The following is a 19,514-nucleotide window of genomic DNA, read 5'->3' on the forward strand; positions in this document are numbered from 1 at the left end:
CAGCCCAGCTGCAGAGATGAACAAAGCCAGCGCTGTGCAGGCGGGGGGGAGGTGCTGCTGTGGGAAAGGGTGGGTGGGTGGGTGGGTGGGGGGACCTTGAGCTCCAGCCCCACAAGGGCGTCTTCTCTGGCTGGCCAGGCGGACGGGACGGGACGGGGGCGGGGACTGGGGGGGGCGGGACGGGCTAGGTCTCCTCCTCCTCAACCGGCTCCCAGGGAAAAACAGTGTCCTCCTGAGCCTGAGGCCGCGGCGGCCGAGGCGGGTGAAGGGACTGGACCCCCGCCTCCAGGTAAGAACGCCCCGTCCCACTACGGCCGCCGGGCCCGGCCCGCTTCACTGCTCGGCTGGGACTGGGGAAGAGGGGAGTCGCAGGGGCCTGGCGGGAGCCCCCTGGTCAGCTCTGGACTAGGAAGCCTGGAAGAAACCGTGGGGGAGGAGAGGGAGCCCCAGGTGAGTGTGTGGGGCGGAAGGGGCTTCGCGGAGAGTTGGCTCCGCTGCTTTCCCGCCAGCTGCTTGCCTTTGCCCTCGCCGGCCGCTGCCCGCGCCGCCACCAGAGGGGGCCCACGCGCTCTGCCCCGGGAGGACGCTGAGCCTTGTCCCGTGAAGACTCTCGGAGGCACCCCCGCGCCCCTCCCGGACCCTGACAGCCGAGCGGACACTCGCGGGGTTTCTGGTGGCGTCTGTGCGCGTGTCCTCGTCCTCCTGCCCCTACACTCCCCTCTCTCCCGGCACAGCAAGACTGGGAGCACCGAACGGGGAGCGGCGATCCTCTGGGGAGTCTCTCCCCTTCTGTCCCTTGGGGTGTCCAGGAGATGGAAGGCCCTCCTCCAAGATCCCACGTCTTAAGGGGCCAGGGAGTCCGGATGTGGGATCCTGAGGCAGTGAGTCTCAGGCTCTTGTCACGCCCGTGCGGTCGGGATTGGAACCCCTTGCGGAGTTCCCCGGAGCGGAGCCGGGTTGGGCCAAGTCAGTGGGGCTCCCCCGGGAGAGGGAGGTGCGGGCTGGCCAGCTGGGACGGCCTGCGCGGGGTTGCCGGAGTCGCCCGCAGACGCTTCCGCTGAGGCAGGCGCTTCGCCCGGCTGCTACACGGCCAGGCGGGGGACTCGGGGCGGGGCGCATTCTGGGCCCGTTAGCTCAGCGGTCCCAGGCTCCCCGAGGGTGACTCATCCGGCTCACCCCCACACCATCACACACACAGACACAACATCCCCGCACACGTCAGGCATCCCACACCGCAGACGCACACCTCAGCCCACCCCACATCACCCAGGCACCCTGCCCACAGCGCAGCCCACGCATACATCCCTGTATCCCACACCACACGTTACACATGGGAAACCCTTACACACACCTACACATCAACACACTCCACACACGCTTCACACTGCACGCATCCTCACACGCAGTGCCATTCACACACGCAGCACCCCTCGCTCAGGCTCACACGCAGCAGCCTCCTGCTCACACACGTACCCGTACCCCCATTCATACACATCCCCTCACGCATACACTCCCACTCACATACGCAGCCTCCACTTACACGCTCACCCCCTCCGCTCACACACACAGCTCCGTTCCCGCTCACACGCACTCCCCTCACATAAGCACCTCCACTCACACACGCAGCCCCCCTTCTTTCAGCCGGGAGCGGGCGGTGTCTATGGTGCCTCTCCTTTCCTCCTCTGGCCGCACAAACAAGTGAGTCCTTCTCCCTGCCCTGCCAAAGAAAGGCCGCTTGTCCCGCAGCCGGGGCGGGTGGGGCTGCCGTGGTAGGCGGCCCAACACTGAGGCCTTGTCTCCCCTGGGCAGGAGCAGGCCGAAGGAGAATAGGGGGCAGCTCCCTTACAGAAACCCCATTCCCCTCGGCCCAGCCAACCTCGGCCAGGTGCACCTTTCCAGCACACGCCCTCCCCCAAATAAAAGACACAACCCAAAAGCTACACTCGTGTCCCCCTTCCCAGCTCTCTATCCTTTCTTTTCTGGCTCCTGCGGTCTCTCTCCCACTTCTGGGTCCCCAGGTCTGTCGCTAGTCTCCCTCTTTTTGCTTCAATTCCCCAATCTCCCCGCTCCTCAGTTTCCCCCTCTACTGCCCTCAATACCCGCTACTCCTTCCCTAGTCTCCCTCTTTGTCTATCATCCCCTATACCTGAGAACCCTTCTGCCCTCAGTCTCTCCCCAGTTTCTTTGTCCCCCAGCCTCTCTACCTCTCTGTCCCTCTGTCTCCCCCCACCTCTGGGTCCCCTGGACTCTCTGTCCTCAGTTTCTCCATTATCTTCTTTGTCCTCCCTCTCTCCATCTCTCTCTTCCTCAGCCTCTCCCCCGTTCTCTGCCCTCGGGTTTCCCTTCCACAACTCTGATGTTCTGTCCTTATTCCTCAGTCTCTTTCATTTTTCCCTCCAAATCTCTGTCTCCCCTCTTCCCCGCCTCGTCCCTCCGCAGACTCCCTTTTTTCTCTGCTCCATTTTCCTCATTCCAAGTTCTCTCCGCCTCCCCAGGCCCTCGCCCCCCTCCTTCCAGCTCTGGCGTCCCGCCCGCTGGGTTCCCAGCCTCAGTTTCCTTCCCTTCCCGACTCCTTCCTCTGCCGGCCGCCCCTTCGGCGGCCCCTCCTCGGGAGCGGATGTGCGTGGGGAAGGCAAAGGTGGCGGCTGGCCGAGGGATCCCAGCAAGGCCCCGGAGGCCTCCGGCCACAGCCATGCAACGCCCGGGTGGAGGCCGGGGCTGGTCCCCCAGGACACAAGTGAGGGCCGGGCCGATGCCGAGGGGTTGTGGGGGAGCACCGAGCAGTGGGGTCGCGGAGGGCCGGGCCTTTCGCTCTGGGGCTGGCTTTGAGTCTTTCACCTGGGGCCGGATTTGGAACCCTGGACCTCTTTCAGTGCCTTTCGGTTCCAGAACTTTTCGGTCCTTCCACTCATTCGGGTGCCGAGATCCCCGAATGGTGAGCCAGGGCGTCCAGTCGGAGAGGGCTGGGGGAGGGCGTGGGAGCTTCAGGGCCCATCCCGCGTGGCCCGGGTACCGGCACGCTCCAGCTGGGCGAAAAGGCCGGAGGGGCCGGGCGGGAGTCGGTCCCCTGCCGGAGCCCCAGCCTTGGCTCACACCGGGGCCCTCTCTGTCAAGTCCAGACACCGAGGCCTGCGCCACCCTGCGCCCGAGGAGGCGCTTGGGCATGGGTACCTGGGGGGCGAAAGAGGTCCCAGGGCTGCAAGCCGGGGGTGACCGCGGCGCTTCCTCACTCTAGACCCAGACTCGCAGCGCGGGGGCCTTTTTCTGGCAGCGGGGCGGGGCGGGGTTTCCCAGACCCCCCGCGGAGGCAGGGGCGGGCGAGTGGGGTGGGTAATTATAGCCGGGAGTAGTGGGGAGCACCTTGCTTGCAGGAAGCGGGGCTCGCCGGTCGGGGACGCCGCTTCGCCACGCCGCTTCGCCGCCCAGGCCGGGGGTAGGGTCCGTGGAGAGAGCGCCCCAGGTGGCCCCCTTTGTCAAAGCACCGCCGGAGCGCTGGGCCGATTGGTCTGGTGTCTCTTTCCATTTCACCGGGGTTGGATTTCTGAGCTGGGGCCATAGCTCACACCTCCCAATGTCTGCATCTTTTCTTATCTTCTCGGTCTCTCTCCACGCCTCTTTCTTTATCTCTCTCTCTCTCTTTTCACCTCCTTATCCCCTTCTCTCCTATTCGCTAATCACTCTTGTTCCCCATCGACCTTATACCTTCACAATCTTTTATCTTCACTTGAAGTTCCACTTGAAGTAAATAAATGAGCACTCCACAGCTTGTTCACAGAGAGAGTGACAAATACCCCAATTTGACAGATAAAGAGACTGAGGCCCAGACAGGTGAAGTGATTCGCTCAAGGTTAGGAAGCTCATAATAATACTTTGCATATTTATACTGCTTTGCATTTCAAGAGTGCGTTTCATAGGCATTTCTTTTTTTTTTAATTAACAACTTTATTGAGGTATGACTTATATGCCATAAAATTCATCCATTTTAAGTGTACAATTCCATGATCTTTAGTATATTTACAGCATTGTGCAACCATCATCACAATTTAATTTTAGAACATTTTAAAGGGAAATCTTGTGCCTGTTTACAGTCACTCCTCATTCCCACCCTAACCAGTTGCCTTAGGGTCAATAGCTGATTTTTCTGAAATAGATTGCCAGGCTTTTTTTCCTAGGCACCCTTGGGTGGACTGAAACCTCCAACCTTTCAGTTATCAGCTGAACTTGTTAACCATTTGCACCACCGAGGGATTCCACACCTAGCCCTACCAAAAACCAAACTGCTGCCTTTGAGTCAGTTTCGACTCATAGCGACCCTATAGGACAGAGTAGAGGTGCCCCATAGGGCTTCCAAGGAACACCTGGTGGATTCGAACTGCTGACCTTTTGGTTAGCAGCCCAGCTCTTAACCACTTGCAGCACCAGGGCTCCCATCTAGTCCTTACCCAAAAAACCCCAGGGCTGTCAAGTCGATTCCGACTCATAGCAACCCTATAGGACAGAGCAGAACTGCCCCATAGAGTTTCCAAGGAGCGCCTGGTGGATTCGAACTGCCGACCCTCGGGTTAGCAGCCGTAGCACTTAACCACTATGCCACCAGGGTTTCCCATCTAGTCCAGGCAACCATTAATCTTGACAATTTTTTAAAAATCATTACTCCAGCTTTATCTCACAGCTAATAAATAATAAAGTCAGTGTTAGGATTCATGGCTCTTACAACCGAGCCTAAAGCTCTTTCCAGTAAACGTGATGCTCTCCTTCACAATTATATATTGTTTTGTTTTTCTTACCCACTCTCTACATACACTCTCCACCCCCAACCCATCTTCTCTTACTTTTCCTTCCTCAGAGGATGCTGAGGGAGCTCCCTGAGCAGTCTCTGTCCCTAGAAATTCTTCCCCAAGGCAAGAATTTCCTGGGGAGGTGCCAGGCAGGCTTGGTGTAGATTTCCCTCTTCCCAGGCAGTGTTGGGGCGGGCCCCAGCCCCTGTTCTGGCCTCTCTTCCGCCAGCTTGGGTGGAAATGGTGACTTGGGTGGAAATGGTGACAGAGATGATGTGGTGCAGGCCCGGAAGGGCGGAAGCTGGGAGGGTAAAATTAGTAAGTCCATGGCTGAGGCCCTTGGGCCTAACTGTCAGGGTCAGACACTCCTTGGAATGCTAGCTGCTGCTGCCACTTCCCCTCCAAGTCTTCTGGTAGGAGGCTGGAAGAAAAAGGTGGAGGGAAACCCTGTTTTCCTGAGGCCCCTTCCCTACCCTCAGTCACACTCTTCTCAGTAACATTTCAGCAGCAAACAGGAAGTTTTCGACCTTAGTGAGAGTTGGCCAAGGGATGGCATTTAGGTACATATTAGTACAAGGAGGTCATTGAACACATTTCTCAAGTACCAAAGATGTGAGCCAGGAAGAGAGAGATGGGCCAGGGGAGTTCAAGTTCTGGCTCTGCAATCTATCTTACCCCTGGTTCTAAGGGCCTAAGCTTTCTAGAGCACCAAGTCAGGATAAGAGTCCACAAGTCCTGTATTCCCAGTATTAGTCACCATGGAGTTGCTTTATCAGATTGAGCTGGGGTGAGGTTGTTTCTGGTGAAGAGAGGGTACAAAAATTGAGACATACAGAGATGACAGGAATAGCTGGATTTTTCTTGTTGTGTCTCCTTTAAGAAAACATCCTACTGAGACCCCTGGGAAAAGAGACAAAGGGAGAAGAGAAGAAGGAAAAGTTGGGGGAGGGAGCACCTGTCTCAGGCCTGCCACCTACCTGGGGGCCCTCTGGCTACCAGTGTCCCAGGAGGGTCCTCTATTCTACTTCTCCCACCAAGGTAGATTTTCCTGACCCCGTTTAAGTCTCCAAATGGCTGAGAGTCATCAGGCTGCCAAGCCCTGGGTTCTGGGTATCATAGGGCAAGAAAGCACAGAAGTACAGGTTGGGCCATATAGAGCTTTTTGTGCTTAGGGTGGCAAGGGCCAGGTGGGTAGGGTGTGGCATCTATGATGTGGCTGAAGACCTGGCACCGCCTTCCCCCGGGAAGCTCCTGAGCTGCCTCCACTTCCCTTCGGCATGAGCGTGCTGAGAATGAGGGTGGCTGGTGCTGCCCCTGCCCTGAGAATCCTACCACAAAGCCCATTCCTTTCCCTTTTCTGCCCTAGCCTCCCTGCCTCACTTGCTTTCTGCTGTGTCCCTAGGTGCTCTGGCGCCCCAGGACCATGGATGCTTTCAATAGGAACCAGGTAGGCCCTGGACGCAAGACCCAGGCCATGGTGCAGGTGAGTGGGATTAGGTACTCATGGAGGGTGCAAGAGGGCTGCAGCAGGGCTCCGGTAGCTGGTGAGGATGTGTTCTGCTCTTCTACCCACCTGTGGCCCCAGCCAAGGATGAGAGCAGCAGTTCTCTCCCTCTCTGCCCTTCCCCAGGCCCCAAGCCTATTAACGGCTCAGTCTTTATCTGAATCAGGTTAATTGGTTCACCCAGAAAATACCCTTTGAAAGTCAGGAAGCAGCTTTTAGATTGACCCCAAGCTGCATCATTCTCTTCCATCCATACTCCACCCTCCCTTGTAATTTAGTTTGTCAGGGGCAAGTGGTGGCCAAATGGATTCCAAGGACAAGTCAACAGCTCAATTGACACCCCTCTACAGTACCCCCTCTTCTTTACCCGGCATCCCTGCCTCCCCTCTTGCTTACATTCGCCTCATCTCTGTCTTAATAGACAAAGGGGGGCACTTGAGCCAAGACTTGAGATAAATCCAGGGGGACCAGTTAGTGGCCTAGATTCAGATCTAATTACGATTTAGTGGAATGCTGCTATGTGCAAGGGTTTGTGCTAAGCCTTTCAACACCCTCAGAGCCCTCTTCAAGACTGGAGAGAGTGACGATGTGGCTGGGAATAGGGTGGTAAAGTGCTGGCCTGGAGTTTTAACAATGCTCATCCCGCACTCCCACTACCTGCAGAAAGGACCCTTGGACCTGATCGAGACAGGCAAAGGACTGAAAGTGCAGACAGACAAACCCCATCTGGTGAGCCTGGGCAGTGGGCGCCTCAGCACAGCCATCACCCTCCTGCCGCTGGAAGAAGGTGAGTTAGGACAGAGGACAGGGCGTCCAGTGCCATCTGCCACCTCTCCAACCTTGTAAGCATTCCTGCCCCAGAGTCCAGGCTCCTGCACATGCTGGAGCCCCTCTTTTGTCTGTGGCAATGTCCCTAAACTGGAGGCTGTGCACCCACCCCACGGTTTGCTTCCCTGGTCTCTGCCTCCCAGACTGCCTGCTCTCTTCATAGATAATCTGGCTCCATGACTGGGATTAAAGATTAGTTTAGACTCCAGGAGGATAGCATTAAGAGAAACAGGAGAGCACATTGCTCTTAACAGCCAGGGTGTCCCAGGAAAAAGGGGCCCCACGCCAGGGCAATGCCTGGCATGGGAAAGGTACTGGTAGAGAGCGGAAGGATAGGAGAGGGGGCAGGCCTCCCAAGATAAGACCCTGGCATAGCCCCCACCTCACCTTTTGGCCTCTGCCCTCCCTCACTCAGCTCCTGGCTGCACTTGTTGCCTGGGTGATACTACATTCCCCACATTCTCCAAATACCAGTCCCAGGGGCTCTGCTGGGGGAGAGGCTGTGTGCCGGCTGAGCTGCCCATAGTTTGAGAGAGGCTAGGTGAAGGAGAGAGGGAGTGAGGGGAGGGAGAGGCTGCATGTGGCACAGAGAGGGAGAGGAAGAGAGAAAGAAGGAAGGAGAGTTAGAAGAAAAGAGAGGGGCATAGGGTGAAGAGGAAAAAGGAGTTAGAGAGGGGGATTTGGGGAAACTAAGGGAAGGTGTGCAGAAAAGAGGTCCCCCTCCTCTTGGCTTTCCCTCCTCTGGGCCAGAATTTTCTCTGACTGAGAGGAACTTCTGCCATTGCTGCCTGGACCAGTCACAGAGGCCCATTAGGGGTGTCCAGTGGTGGCCAATGATTCTCCCTGGAATAGGAGGTGGAAATGTACTTCCATGTGGCCCTCCTTGCCCTGTCCCTGCCTCCTCAGCCTGGTCCACCTCTCTGACTCAGTTTGCCTCCTGTCTCCAGGGAGGACTGTGATTGGCTCTGCGGCCAGGGACATCTCACTCCAGGGCCCAGGTCTGGCTCCAGAGCACTGCTACATTGAGAACCTGCGGGGCACGCTCACCCTTTACCCTTGTGGCAATGCCTGCACCATTGATGGGCTCCCTGTCCGGCAGCCCACCCGGCTCACTCAGGGTAAGGTCTGATACCCCAGAACAGAGGCGGCCTCTGTTTAGAAGCTTGTGCATATTAGATGCAGAGGAAGCTTGTTGCGGTGGTTGCCGTGGTAACTGTCCCAGTGGCCTTATTGCGGGTGGGGGTGCCCAGGTACCTCTGGATGTGCCTAAACAACATCCCAAACCCCTCCAGCATCCAGACTTGTCTTCAGCCTGCTTTTCTTCTATGGCACCCTCACCCTACCTCCCACACCATTGAAAGAGAAGAGATCCAATTCCTGATATCAAAGGGCCTGGCGAGTGATGGGATGGTTGTTGGCGGGACAGCAATTGGAGCTGTGAGAGGGGAACAGAGGCATTATTCTAGGGTGCCAAAAGGAAGTTGTTTTGAAAAGCTGTGGAGGTGGGGGAGAGGACAACATCATGGATGAAAATGGGGCAAGGGCAAAATCTGAGGACGTGCCCACCCCTGTCACAACACTGGTGACAGTAGCTCTGGGGTCATGAATGTGGTTATCACCCTGTTCCCAAAGCCAAAACTGTTATGTTAGGTAGCTCAAAACTGGGTCCCTAGTTACTATGTTTACCAGGTAGGTAGGGGGTTGGTCCAGTTGGTACTTGACAGACTGGCTGTGTTCACCCTAGAAATGGGGTTCTTCTGGGTATCAATTCATATACGGAATTGTCAAATTAGAGGAATGAGAAAAGCATATTTGGGTGGCGGGGAGAGGTGAGGTCAACATGGGGATGGGGGCTTTGGGCTAAGCCTGGCTTAGAGCAGGAGGACTTGATGGCCTGGCATTGTTTTCTGGGTATTCTTACTGGCTGGAAGCTCATTCACATGGAAATCCCCACCTCACTCCACTGCACCCCTCTCCCCTGTTCATACTCGTGACTTTAAATGGGACTCCCTTCACAACTGACCCAGGAGACCAGTCCTTGCTCCACCCTTTCTTCCTGCCCTGTGTGAGGCACAGCTGACTTGAGGGAAGCCGGTTGGACATCAGCAGCAGGAAGGCTCTTACCTTCTCCAGGGCTTCCAGATCTCTGATTCTGGATGAGAGGAGGAACCCCCATAAACGGGTGCTTGGACTGTGATGCCATCTGGTTCATGATGGTCCTCTTCAATATCAAAGAGACCATCTTCCCCAAGATTTGGGTGTGTGGAGGTGCACAGTAGAACAGCAAAGAAAGTTAGGGACAAAGTTTAAAGAAGGCCGGAGAAAGAGCCCAGCCCTTACCCCGCCACCGGCCAAATCACATCCCATTCATGGTAAGAACATTCTTGGCATTTGTGTGGTGAACAGGGTGGAGAAACTGATGCTCTGTATGCCTCTCTGTCCAGCCTTCCCAGTGCATCATGTAGCTCCCTGGGGAGAGGGTGACCTGGAACCAAGATGGAATTCTTAGGCATTTCCTATGGCCCCAGTGACTCTTCCCAGCCAGAAGCCCACCCTGCCAAGTATGCATGCTCCCACTCTCTTCTGACCCTAAACCCCCTTCCCTTTTTCTCCCCACCACCCCCATAGCCTTCTTGTCTGGGCTCGCCTGTCTCAGAAGTTGGCAGCCTGGGGAGGGGTAGGCAGAGGCACAAAGGAGCGGGTGTTCTTCTCCCCAGCCCTCCCCCTCCCCTGGGCTCCAGGAGCTGAGGGTTTCCTTGTCTCATCTCTGGAGTAAGGCACCAAGCCCAGCCCTGCCCGGCCCCACTCCGGACATTCTTGGGAGTGCGTTTCCCTGGAAACTGGGTGGCTCGGGGTGCATGTGCTATCGCTGTGTGCCTGCGTAACTGGAGTGTGTTTATGTATCTCCGGATGTGTTTGTGACTCTGGGCTTGTGTATCTCTTTGTTCGTGTCTTTCCTTGTGTTTATGTGGATCAGCTTGTTCATGTGGGGGGCAGGGGTGAACTCTGGGCTGCGGGTACCAAAGTGTCTGTGTGTGCACTCCTATGTGTAAAGAACTCACTGGCCACATGCCTATCTGTGGGCATATGTACAAGAGGAGTTATTTTCCCTGTCCTGTTCCCCTAACCCAGCCTTATAGACGGGACCTTCCTCTTTAAAAACAGAGGGCTACTCTGGGAATAACAAGAAGCCCACTCTATCTGGGCCAGGCCCGAGATGCATCATTCTGGGCACTGTGCCCAGCTGTAGGCAACTTGGAGAGGCCCACTTCATGGCCAGCAGAGATGGCAGTGACAGGCTCTTCTAGGAGGAATATGCTTGGGCGGGGCAGAGGGGGAGGCAGGCAGAAAGCAGATTCCAACCTTTAGCCTAGAGCAATGGACATGGGAGCCTGAAGTGAGAGGGAGCCAGGAAGATCTCGGTTCCACCCCTCCCCCCACCGGGTACCTTGGCATGTCCCATGTCCCACACTGCCCTCCTCTCTACAGAGCAAGGAGTGGAGCTGGGAACAGGACCAAGGAAATGAGGAGGAATCTCAATCTGGGCCTAGGCTGCCCCACCCAGGACCACAGTGCCAGACCACATGAAAGATCTGGGAGGGACCTAAGCAGGGGAGGACCCAGAAAGCCACACAGCGCAGGGCCCAGGCTGTCTAGACAGTTGGTCCCCATCTACTGCTACTATTCACTGCCTAGTCTCCACGTGTCCTTTGCTCCCTAAGCCCTTCATTGGTGGTTAGGGCTTGTGTGAGGGCAACAGGGAGGATCCCGGAGCATGGTTGTGTGGCCAGGGTTCCTGAGATATCCAGCTCTGTGCCTCTGAGTACCAGGGTGTCAATCCTCTCCCTCTCCTACCCAATTATCGGTGATTTCTTCTGTAAACTGGAAGTGAAGCCTCCAACCTTCCTGCTATAAGGCTGATAAAGATCTTGCCTAATAAAACTCAAAGGAAGGAGAACCCCTAGCTTCCCACTTCCTGGTGCCTGCCTCCTGCTTAATTGTCTCACTGGCAGGCGTCCTTCGCTTCTGTCTGGGTCTATCCAGCTGGCTCTCACAGTTTCCATACGGGTGAATCACTCTTCCTGAGATTAAAAAAAAAAAGGCTCCCCTTTATTTTGCATTTGACCCTATATGGTTCTCCCCTTTTTGTTCAGAAGGGGAGCAGGACATGTGTGCAGGAGTGTGAGTGTGTAGTAGGCAATGTAGGTGGGGGGCGGGGTAAGGGGATATCCAGCAAGGATGAAAAAATTGCTCATGATTCATTCCTCTACGAGGGCTGACTTCTTATTTCATAGTCTCTCTAGGGGTTGAGCGAAAGGATATCTATGAGTGTGTAACTACGTGGGGGCTTGGTGCCTGTGGGGATATGCGTGTGTGAGAATAAATGTATGAAATAGAGTGAGTGCGCTTAGCTGGGGTGTTTGGCTCTGAGTGTGCACAGCTGACATGGTACCGGTATGTATGTGAGAGAAGGTGTATGGGGCTGTGTGAGTGGCTGAGCACATGCAGTGTATCTGAGAGAATGTGGTCTGTCCATAAAATATTTCTGACCTGGCCCCTGGAACAAGAGGAGCTCTCTAGGCTTCTGAATGAGTGGTAGGTGCCTTCCTGGCTGAGAACTTCAGCCTGACCTTGGGGACTCAAGAGGCAGGCTACACTGTTTCCCAGATGGGTAAGGTGCCTTATTGGGATCAATAGGGAGCTGCTTGTTGTGGCTCGCACAACTGGAGGTTGTGGCTGGGAGGAGGTATGGTTGGTTTCTGGAGGCCTGGAGAAGTGGACTGGCTTGGAAGAGTCAGTGCCTTGGTCCAAGCTGGAGTGTGGGCTAAACTGTGGGAATGGAGGCCAGAAGAGGAGGCATTTAGGGTGGATACAGCAGCTGGGCTCCGTGCTTCTTGCATGGCATTGGCCTGAACTCCCGGGCGAAAGGCTTAACCTTGTCAACAGTGGCAGACTAAATGCCAGAGCTGGACCTAATAATGACCTAGCCAGCTCCCTGGGAGTTCCGGTCTTCTTCAGAATCTGATATACGGAGCCATGGAATGTCAGAGCTGGACCTTTGAGGTCATTGAGTCCAGCCTCCTCATTCTGTAGATAAAGAATCGAATCGGAAGCTAGAGGGTGTGATTGTCCCAAGATCACACAGCAGTCAGGGCCACAGGTGGCCCCCAGTCCACTGACTTCCTACCAGAAAAAAAAAAAAAGGGGGCTCGAAATGAGAGTCCTCACTGCTGCCAGCTGGCTCAGCCTCTGGCCTCTGTGTTCACATCTCACGTTCCCTGGTCACCTCCTGTGAACCTTTCCTCCGCTGCCCCACATTTACCCCAGCCCAGGACGCAGAATCCCGGGCGCTGGCTCCCTCTCCATCCCCCGCCCTGCCCCGCCCTCTCCATCCAGCTCCCCTCTCTTCTCCTCCATCACTTCCTTTTCCCCTCCTACTCTCCTTTGTCCCTCCCTCCCTGGCTCCCTTCCCCCCGCCGGTGGTGGCCGGCCCGCCCCTCCCCGAGCCTTGGCGGCTGCTCGCTGCCTTACTGCTTGCTCGGAGCCTGCAGCCGGCAGCGCGGGAGGTCGGTCTGCCCCCTCAAAAGCCGGGCTGGGCCGGGAACCTGGAGGGCCCAGCTAGCGGAGCCCAGCGGCCCGGAGGTCCCGGCTGGGCGGTGAGTCCTCGGCCCCAGCCAGTCCCATCCCCCGGCAGCGGGGCGGGGAGAAGCACGGGCTGGGTAGCTGCGGCCAGGCGTGGGGTGGGGTGGTGGGCGCCAGCCGGGAAAGGGGACCTCGGTCCCTCTTTGGGGGCTTGAGAATGTGAGGCCCCGGACATTTCCGAGTGTGGGGTCTGGGCTTGGGGTCACTCCTCAGCGGTGTCCCGAGCAGGTCCCTTGCACAGACCACCTCCCGCTGGGAAGAGGTATCCTGGTTAGGATGAGGGGGGGCCTGCGTTATGGCCAAGGGGGTCTCTGACACAAGGGCCAAGGCTCTTCCTTTCATTTTCCCCTCACCCAGCCTCCCTGTGGACATTTGTGTGGCCAGCCAGGCAGTGACTCGCTGTGTGAGTGTGTGAGCATGTAGGTCTGAGTATGGCAAGTGTGTCTGTGTGAGTCCTTGGGTTTCTCTGAGCATCTGTGTGAGGGATGTGTGTGTTTTCCCCTTTGTATCTCTCACACATAGGATCCACTCTCTCTTTGGCCCCTTTCCCCCCCCCCCCCCCCCCCCCGAGATGTGCAGCTCCCTGACCCACCTGCACACAGCTGGGCCCTAAGCCCCTCTGGGCTTTGACTGATGCGAAGGGGTTCCTGGGTTTCCTGAGTGGGCTGGCTTTTGGGGGTATGAGGCAGGAGTGGACAGAGACTTTCCAGAAACTGAGGCTGGCCTGGCTCCTAGGGGCAGTAGGGGCCAGAATTGCATTAGCTGGGGGCCCCTGAATACAAATAGAAAGTTAATTTGGGCAGGAGCTGGCAGCTTTCAGTCCTGCTGCCCCCCTGCCCGCTCTATTAATATGGCTCCAACTCTGGTGCCTGCTATCACCTATTTATAGCCCAGAGGCGGCATGGCCACACCCCCGTGCTTGGGAGGGTGAGGGGCAGAGGAAGGGGTAGGCAACTCATAGCTACAGGGGCCAGGGTGGAGGGTCCCTAGATGCCAGCAGCCTCCTTGGGTGGGCCCGGAGCAGATAGGCGGGAATCCACCCAGACTGCCCACCTCCGTCCACACCTGGCCTGGGTGGTCAGGCTCCTGATCCCCACCACTGTGTCCCCATGTCAACCTAAGGTTGAGTGAGTCTGTCTAGACCCTCTGAACTCATCATTAATGAGCTTGTTAAATGACTGAAATGAGGGCTCTTTATGAAACAGCTGTGGTAATTAGGTGGACGGTGTGTGGGTGTGTGGTTGGCTATTATTTTTTTGGTTGTGATTACTCTGGGATTCTCCAATTGGTGGCTTGGCAGGGATGGCTCCCCTCCCCCAACCACCCATCAGCCTTTAATTGTTGGTGTGTGCCTATGTGGGAAGGCCTGTGGGTGTGCCAAGGTAGTGGGTAGCTTTGTCCACTACGGCTATCTGCTTTGGGGTTTTCAGCCTGCTAGCCCCCTCACCCCACAGTAATGGCCAGGGTCCCAGCAACAGGCTGCTGAGCTTCTCAGTGGGGGCCTGCCAAGGTACCCACGTGGCCTGGGATGCTCCTTGCCCTCGCCGCCTGCCTCAGCTGAACGGTCTCAGCGTCCAGGAATGTTGACTTCCTTGCCAATCTAAGCTCAGACTGGCATGAAGCTTGGGCTGCCAAGTGGCACCAGATTGGCTAGTCAGGAGGCTGGGGCCCAGGCACCCAGTGTGTGAACATATTGGAACGGTGGGTGGGTAGGTGGTAGAGAGCATCAGGGCTCTGGCTTCCCTCAGTGCAGCATCTTTTGAAGGAGCCCTCTAGCACCTGGTGTGGCTGGGAGGAGGAGTTCTGCCAGCCAGGCTGTGGTCACACCTGCTGCTGTGCACACTCCTGGTGCCCCTGGCTACATTTTCTGGCTCCCACATCCCTCCCCGCCATGCACTCACACTTCCTGGGCAGGACTGGGCTTGTGTCTACTGCCTGGGAATGTGCTAGGCTGAGGTCCGGCCTAGCAGCCTAGGCTTGGCTAGATTCTAGGGGAGACCAGGGAGCAGAAAGATGTCAGGCCAGAGGGTGCTTTGTCAGGAAGAAAGAGAGTGGCAGTCCCCAGACTCTCAGAGAGGATGGCAGAGCTCTCCTTGGGCCACACGATGATAAAGAGCCAGACATTTCCCTGTCCCCAACTCAGAGCTCCCTTTGTGATCCTGGAAGTAGTTGCCTCTCCAACTGTCCCTTTTATCCAAGGGGCAAATAGCTAGGTCACGGGTATGGGTTGGGGTGGGAGGACATGAGTGTCCATGTTCTCTGAAGAGCCTTCTCCATTTACAGAGCACATTCACGTGCACTGTCTTATTAACCTGCAAGATCAGGGGTATTGCCCCATTTTTCTGGTAAGGGAACTGGACTCGGGGTAACGTGTCTTCACCCAAAGATCTCATAGCCATTAAGAAGAAGAGGAGTTAGGACTAGGACTCAGATCTTAGAACTCTCAAACCAGTGCTCTTTCCACTGTGCTGTGTGCTATAAAAACCTGAAAGGCCCTGTCTCAGGTATAGGTGGGGTCAGGTGCCCTGGAGGACACTTGTGAACTGTGTGGACACTGTGGGTGCAAGTGGGGACACCTGTGGTGAGCCCTGGCCTGCCCTGCCAAGCTTTTGCTTTCTCTGCAGGCTGTATGTTGTGCCTGGGTCAGTCCACCTTCCTCCGCTTTAACCACCCGGCTGAAGCCAAGTGGATGAAGAGCATGATGCCGGCAGGGGGCCGGGCCCCTGGGCCCCCCTACACCCCTGGCCCTGGTGGGTACCCAGTTGAGACAGGGGATTGGGTTGGTGGTGCCCCTTGGCCTCCTTGCCCACTTCAGTCACACTTTGAGTGTCAGGGGAGGATAATACCCATGGTCTGGGCTTGCTGCCACCTGCCATGGGCCACTGGGCGAAATCCAAGGCAGAACTGCTTGGCTGGAATTGGGGAATCATGTGCCCAATGGGTGGGGGGCTCTGCCAGCCTATGCCCCCCTGCCCTGGAAGATGGCACTCAGTCTCTGGAACTCTGGCCCTCTGTGTCCAGGAAACCAGCACCAGGGAACCAGCAACACCTTGGCCTTACCCTCAAGGGTGGCCTGATGGGCAGAATGAAGCATTAGGTTCTACCTCTTGTAAGCGCTGGTGGGTCCCACCTGCTGGTGATCATGTCCTTGGGCCCTGCCCCACCCCCAGGCCAGGCCATGCCAAGCTGATGACTCAGTGCAGCAGCTGCAGTTTGTGTGTGAATTATTGATCCCCAGAGGAGAGTTGGTGATTGTCCCAGGGGACCAGCACAGCCCCCCTCAGCCCAGCTGCCCTGGGGGGGCGGGGTGCCAGTGCACTTCCCACCCGAGACTTTGCACTGGCATTCAGATGGCTGTGGGATGCAGTGCCAACATGGTGCTGGGACAGGTGAATGTATGCCAGGTAAACCTCGTGAGGGGGCATCGGTAGCATAAACAGATAGACCGGGACCTGAGGGAAGGTGGGTGGTCACTGGGATCATCAATATCCATGAAAACTTCTCTGACTTGTGGTCCCACATGGTCCCCATAGTTTTGGACTCAAACAGTCTTGCAAAGGCTGTCTCCCCTACCCCTCTCAGTCTTTTCCAGTCCCCTGGGGGATCAGAAGCCTGGTTCTCAGTCCAGTTCCTGGTTAATTTTACCCTCTCCCCCACCCCCGCCTTTGTCATACTGCTCCCTCAGCTCTTTAGGGGCAGTGGTTCCGGGGACTCCTGGTTGGTTGACTACCCCTGGGGCAGGGCCAAGGCGGCTCTTGCTGGCGTGGCTTAATGGGATAATTGGAGGCCCTGAGCTGCACCTAGTTGCCAACCAGCCTGGCTTCTAGGAATTAGCTATTAGCACCAGACCCCTCCCCTACTTCTGATTGGACAAAGTGGTGCCGCACACACCCTTCATCCTGCCTGGCCCTGGAGCCTTTGTTTTTCCCTGGGCCTCTGACTGCACCTTGGAGAATGTCCTATTAGACCGGGAGCCTGAGGAGGTCCTTCTAGCCAGCTATGCGGCAGGCCCCCATTCCCTCTGCAGGCCACCCACCTGCCCTTCCTGAAGGAGAGGTACAGGAGGTTGGGGAAACCGAGGCAGGAAAGGAGCCTAGTATGGGGTGAGTCAGCAACAACTAGGCCTAGAAGTGCCTGGCATTGTCTGCCCTGAGACATCATCACCACCTCTGCCCTGCCCAGAGCCAGAAGGGCCCTGCCCATCCATCCTGTTGCCTACAGAGGGGAAACTAAGGCACACTGAGGGCAAGTGGCTTGACTGAGGTTGCACAGCTGGTCAGTGGCACAGCCTCTGCAGCCTCACCATGCTAGGAGGAGGTAGGGGCCTATCCTCTGTTGTGCATATACAGCTCCCCGAAGTGGAGACCAGGGCCTGAGGCCCCTTTGCCTTTCCCTTCAGCTGAATCTGAAAGCCTGGTGAATGGAAACCACACCCCACAGCCTGCCACCCGGGGACCCTCCACCTGTGCCAGCCACAGTTCTCTGGTAAGCTCTATTGAGAAGGACCTGCAGGAAATCATGGACTCACTGGTGCTAGAGGAGCCTGGAGCTGCTGGCAAGAAGCCTGCTGCAACCTCTCCACTGTCGCCGATGGCTAATGGTGGGCGCTACCTGCTGTCCCCTCCAACCAGCCCTGGCGCCATGTCTGTGGGCTCCAGCTATGAGAACACCTCGCCAGCTTTCTCTCCACTCTCTTCACCAGCCAGCAGTGGAAGCTGTGCCAGCCACTCGCCCAGCGGGCAGGAGCCAGGACCTTCTATGCCTCCGCTGGTTCCTGCCCGCTCCTCCAGCTACCATCTGGCCCTACAGCCACCACAGCCCCGCCCAAGCGGTGCCTGCTCCTCTGAGAGCCCCCTGCTGAGCAGGAAAGGAGGGCACGAGCGGCCTCCCAGCCCTGGCCTCCGGGGTCTACTGACAGACAGCCCCGCAGCTACCGTCTTGGCAGAGGCCCGCAGAGCCACTGAGAGCCCCCGGCTGGGTGGGCAGCTGCCCATGGTGGCTATCAGCCTGAGTGAATACCCCACTTCCGGTGCCCGCAACCAATCCACCAGCATTCCGGGCAGCCCCAAGTTCCAGCCTCCGGTCCCTGCACCCCGCAATAAGATTGGCACACTCCAGGACCGCCCGCCCAGCCCTTTCCGCGAGCCACCCGTCATCGAGCGGGTGTTGACGACCAGCCCCTCGCGCCAACTGGTGGGCCGAACACTTTCAGATGGGTCAGCCACCCGCACCCTGCAGCCTCCTGAGAGTCCCCATTTAGGTCGACGAGGCCTGGACAGTATGCGGGAACTGCCCCCGCTGAGCCCGTCTCTGTCCCGACGGGCTCTCTCCCCCATGCCTGCCCGGACCACCCCGGATCTCAAGCTAACCAGAGAAGTGGCAGAGAGTCCCCGGCCCCGGCGCTGGGCAGCCCACGGGACGTCACCAGAGGACTTTTCCCTGACGCTGGGTGCGCGGGGCCGTAGGACACGGAGCCCCTCGCCCACACTGGGGGAGTCCCTGGCACCCCGCAAGGGCAGCTTCAGTGGCAGGCTGAGCCCAGCCTATAGTCTGGGCTCACTGACTGGGGCTTCGCCTCGCCAGAGCCCCCGTGCCCAGAGGAAGCTCTCCAGTGGGGACTTACGGGTGCCTGTGACCCGGGAGCGGAAAAACAGCATCACGGAGATCAGCGACAACGAGGATGACCTCCTGGAGTACCACCGGCGGCAGCGCCAGGAGCGGCTCAGGGAGCAGGAGATGGAGAGGCTGGTGAGTGGATGCCAGGAGGCTGCCTGCTGTCCAGGGCAAGGTCTCTGCCAGGGCCTGGGTAGGCCAGCTGGCAGAGTGGGAGGGGGCCTAAGAAAGGGCCTGGCCTTCTCAGGCTTCGCCACCTCCAGGTTCACCTTAATGACGGGTGCTGCCAGGTTCTAGTGCCCTGAAGAACTTTCTTGAAAATCACTAAAGCTTTTTTTTAAATGCATGCTTATTTTGCATTTATTTTACAACACAGCATTTGTCGTAATGTATAAATTAAGTTTTACGTTATTTACCTTAGCACAGTGAAGCCGTAGGAAAACGCTCCACATTTATGGTGAGGCAATTTCTCCTGACGAGAAGGCTAAGGCCCAGAGAGGGGAATGGGTTTGTCCCGAGAGTCTGCTGTCTTTGTGACCTTGTCTGGGGCTTGTTCTTTAGAAAAGCTCCTGATCCTTCTTTATTGCTTCTCTTTGACCTCTACAAATGGGCGATCTTGGCTCACCTTGGCCCAGGAGAACCATTTGGGAGTGGGGATGACAGAAAGAGGGCAAAAATGAGTGGGCAGCCCTGGCCTGACCCCAGGCTGGTCTGTGTGATTGTGTGTGTCCACGTGCATGTGTGGGAGTGCATGCGGGGGCCGGGTGTGGCTCTGGGCAGCTGTCTGGAGACGGCATCTGAGCTGGGTGGGGGCCGGGATTCCCCAGATAGCACAGGGAGCTCAAGGGGCTCTGGGTAGTGCGTACACATGGAGCCCACGTACAGGAGGAGAATGGATTCAGCTCTTTCTCTTGAGAGCAGAAGAATGGAGCTCCTGGGGGGATAGGAACCCTGGGATTGGATTGAGGAGGAGAACCAGAGCTGAGAAGGTTTGTCTGGGGACAAGGGACAGCTTTCGGTGAGGGTGTTGGGCAGTGTGTTTGTGTTGGGTAAGGGAGGGACGAGGCAGGATCTTCTTATTCTTTTTACCTTGGCCTAGAAGAGAATTGTTGGCCCACCCTGGGGTCACATCCTAGAGAAGGGCAATG

General features: G+C 57.1%; 1 protein-coding gene across 7 annotated transcripts in view; it reads left to right on the forward strand.

Moving 5' to 3' along the window:
- The first annotated feature begins 207 nt into the window (after nucleotides 1–207).
- Nucleotides 208–19,514, forward strand: part of PHLDB1 (pleckstrin homology like domain family B member 1) — a 46,246-nt gene continuing 26,939 nt past the window's right edge. The window contains exons 1-6 of one of the 7 annotated variants that reach the window (XM_049856815.1): nucleotides 208–289; nucleotides 6,181–6,261; nucleotides 6,946–7,069; nucleotides 8,058–8,228; nucleotides 15,378–15,503; nucleotides 17,153–18,501. In XM_049856815.1, the coding sequence (XP_049712772.1) occupies nucleotides 6,202–6,261; nucleotides 6,946–7,069; nucleotides 8,058–8,228; nucleotides 15,378–15,503; nucleotides 17,153–18,501 (1,830 nt within the window). In that variant the 5' untranslated portion in view covers nucleotides 208–289; nucleotides 6,181–6,201. Of the gene's footprint in view, nucleotides 290–2,485; nucleotides 2,738–6,180; nucleotides 6,262–6,945; nucleotides 7,070–8,057; nucleotides 8,229–12,572; nucleotides 12,768–15,377; nucleotides 15,504–17,152; nucleotides 18,502–19,514 lie in introns of those variants that run through there. The other 6 variants (XM_049856816.1, XR_007513631.1, XM_049856813.1 and 3 more) reach the window with 6 other exon arrangements.

This window comes from Elephas maximus, chromosome 17, assembly GCF_024166365.1.
Source record: "Elephas maximus indicus isolate mEleMax1 chromosome 17, mEleMax1 primary haplotype, whole genome shotgun sequence".
In the NCBI taxonomy this organism is placed as follows: Eukaryota; Metazoa; Chordata; class Mammalia; order Proboscidea; family Elephantidae; genus Elephas; species Elephas maximus.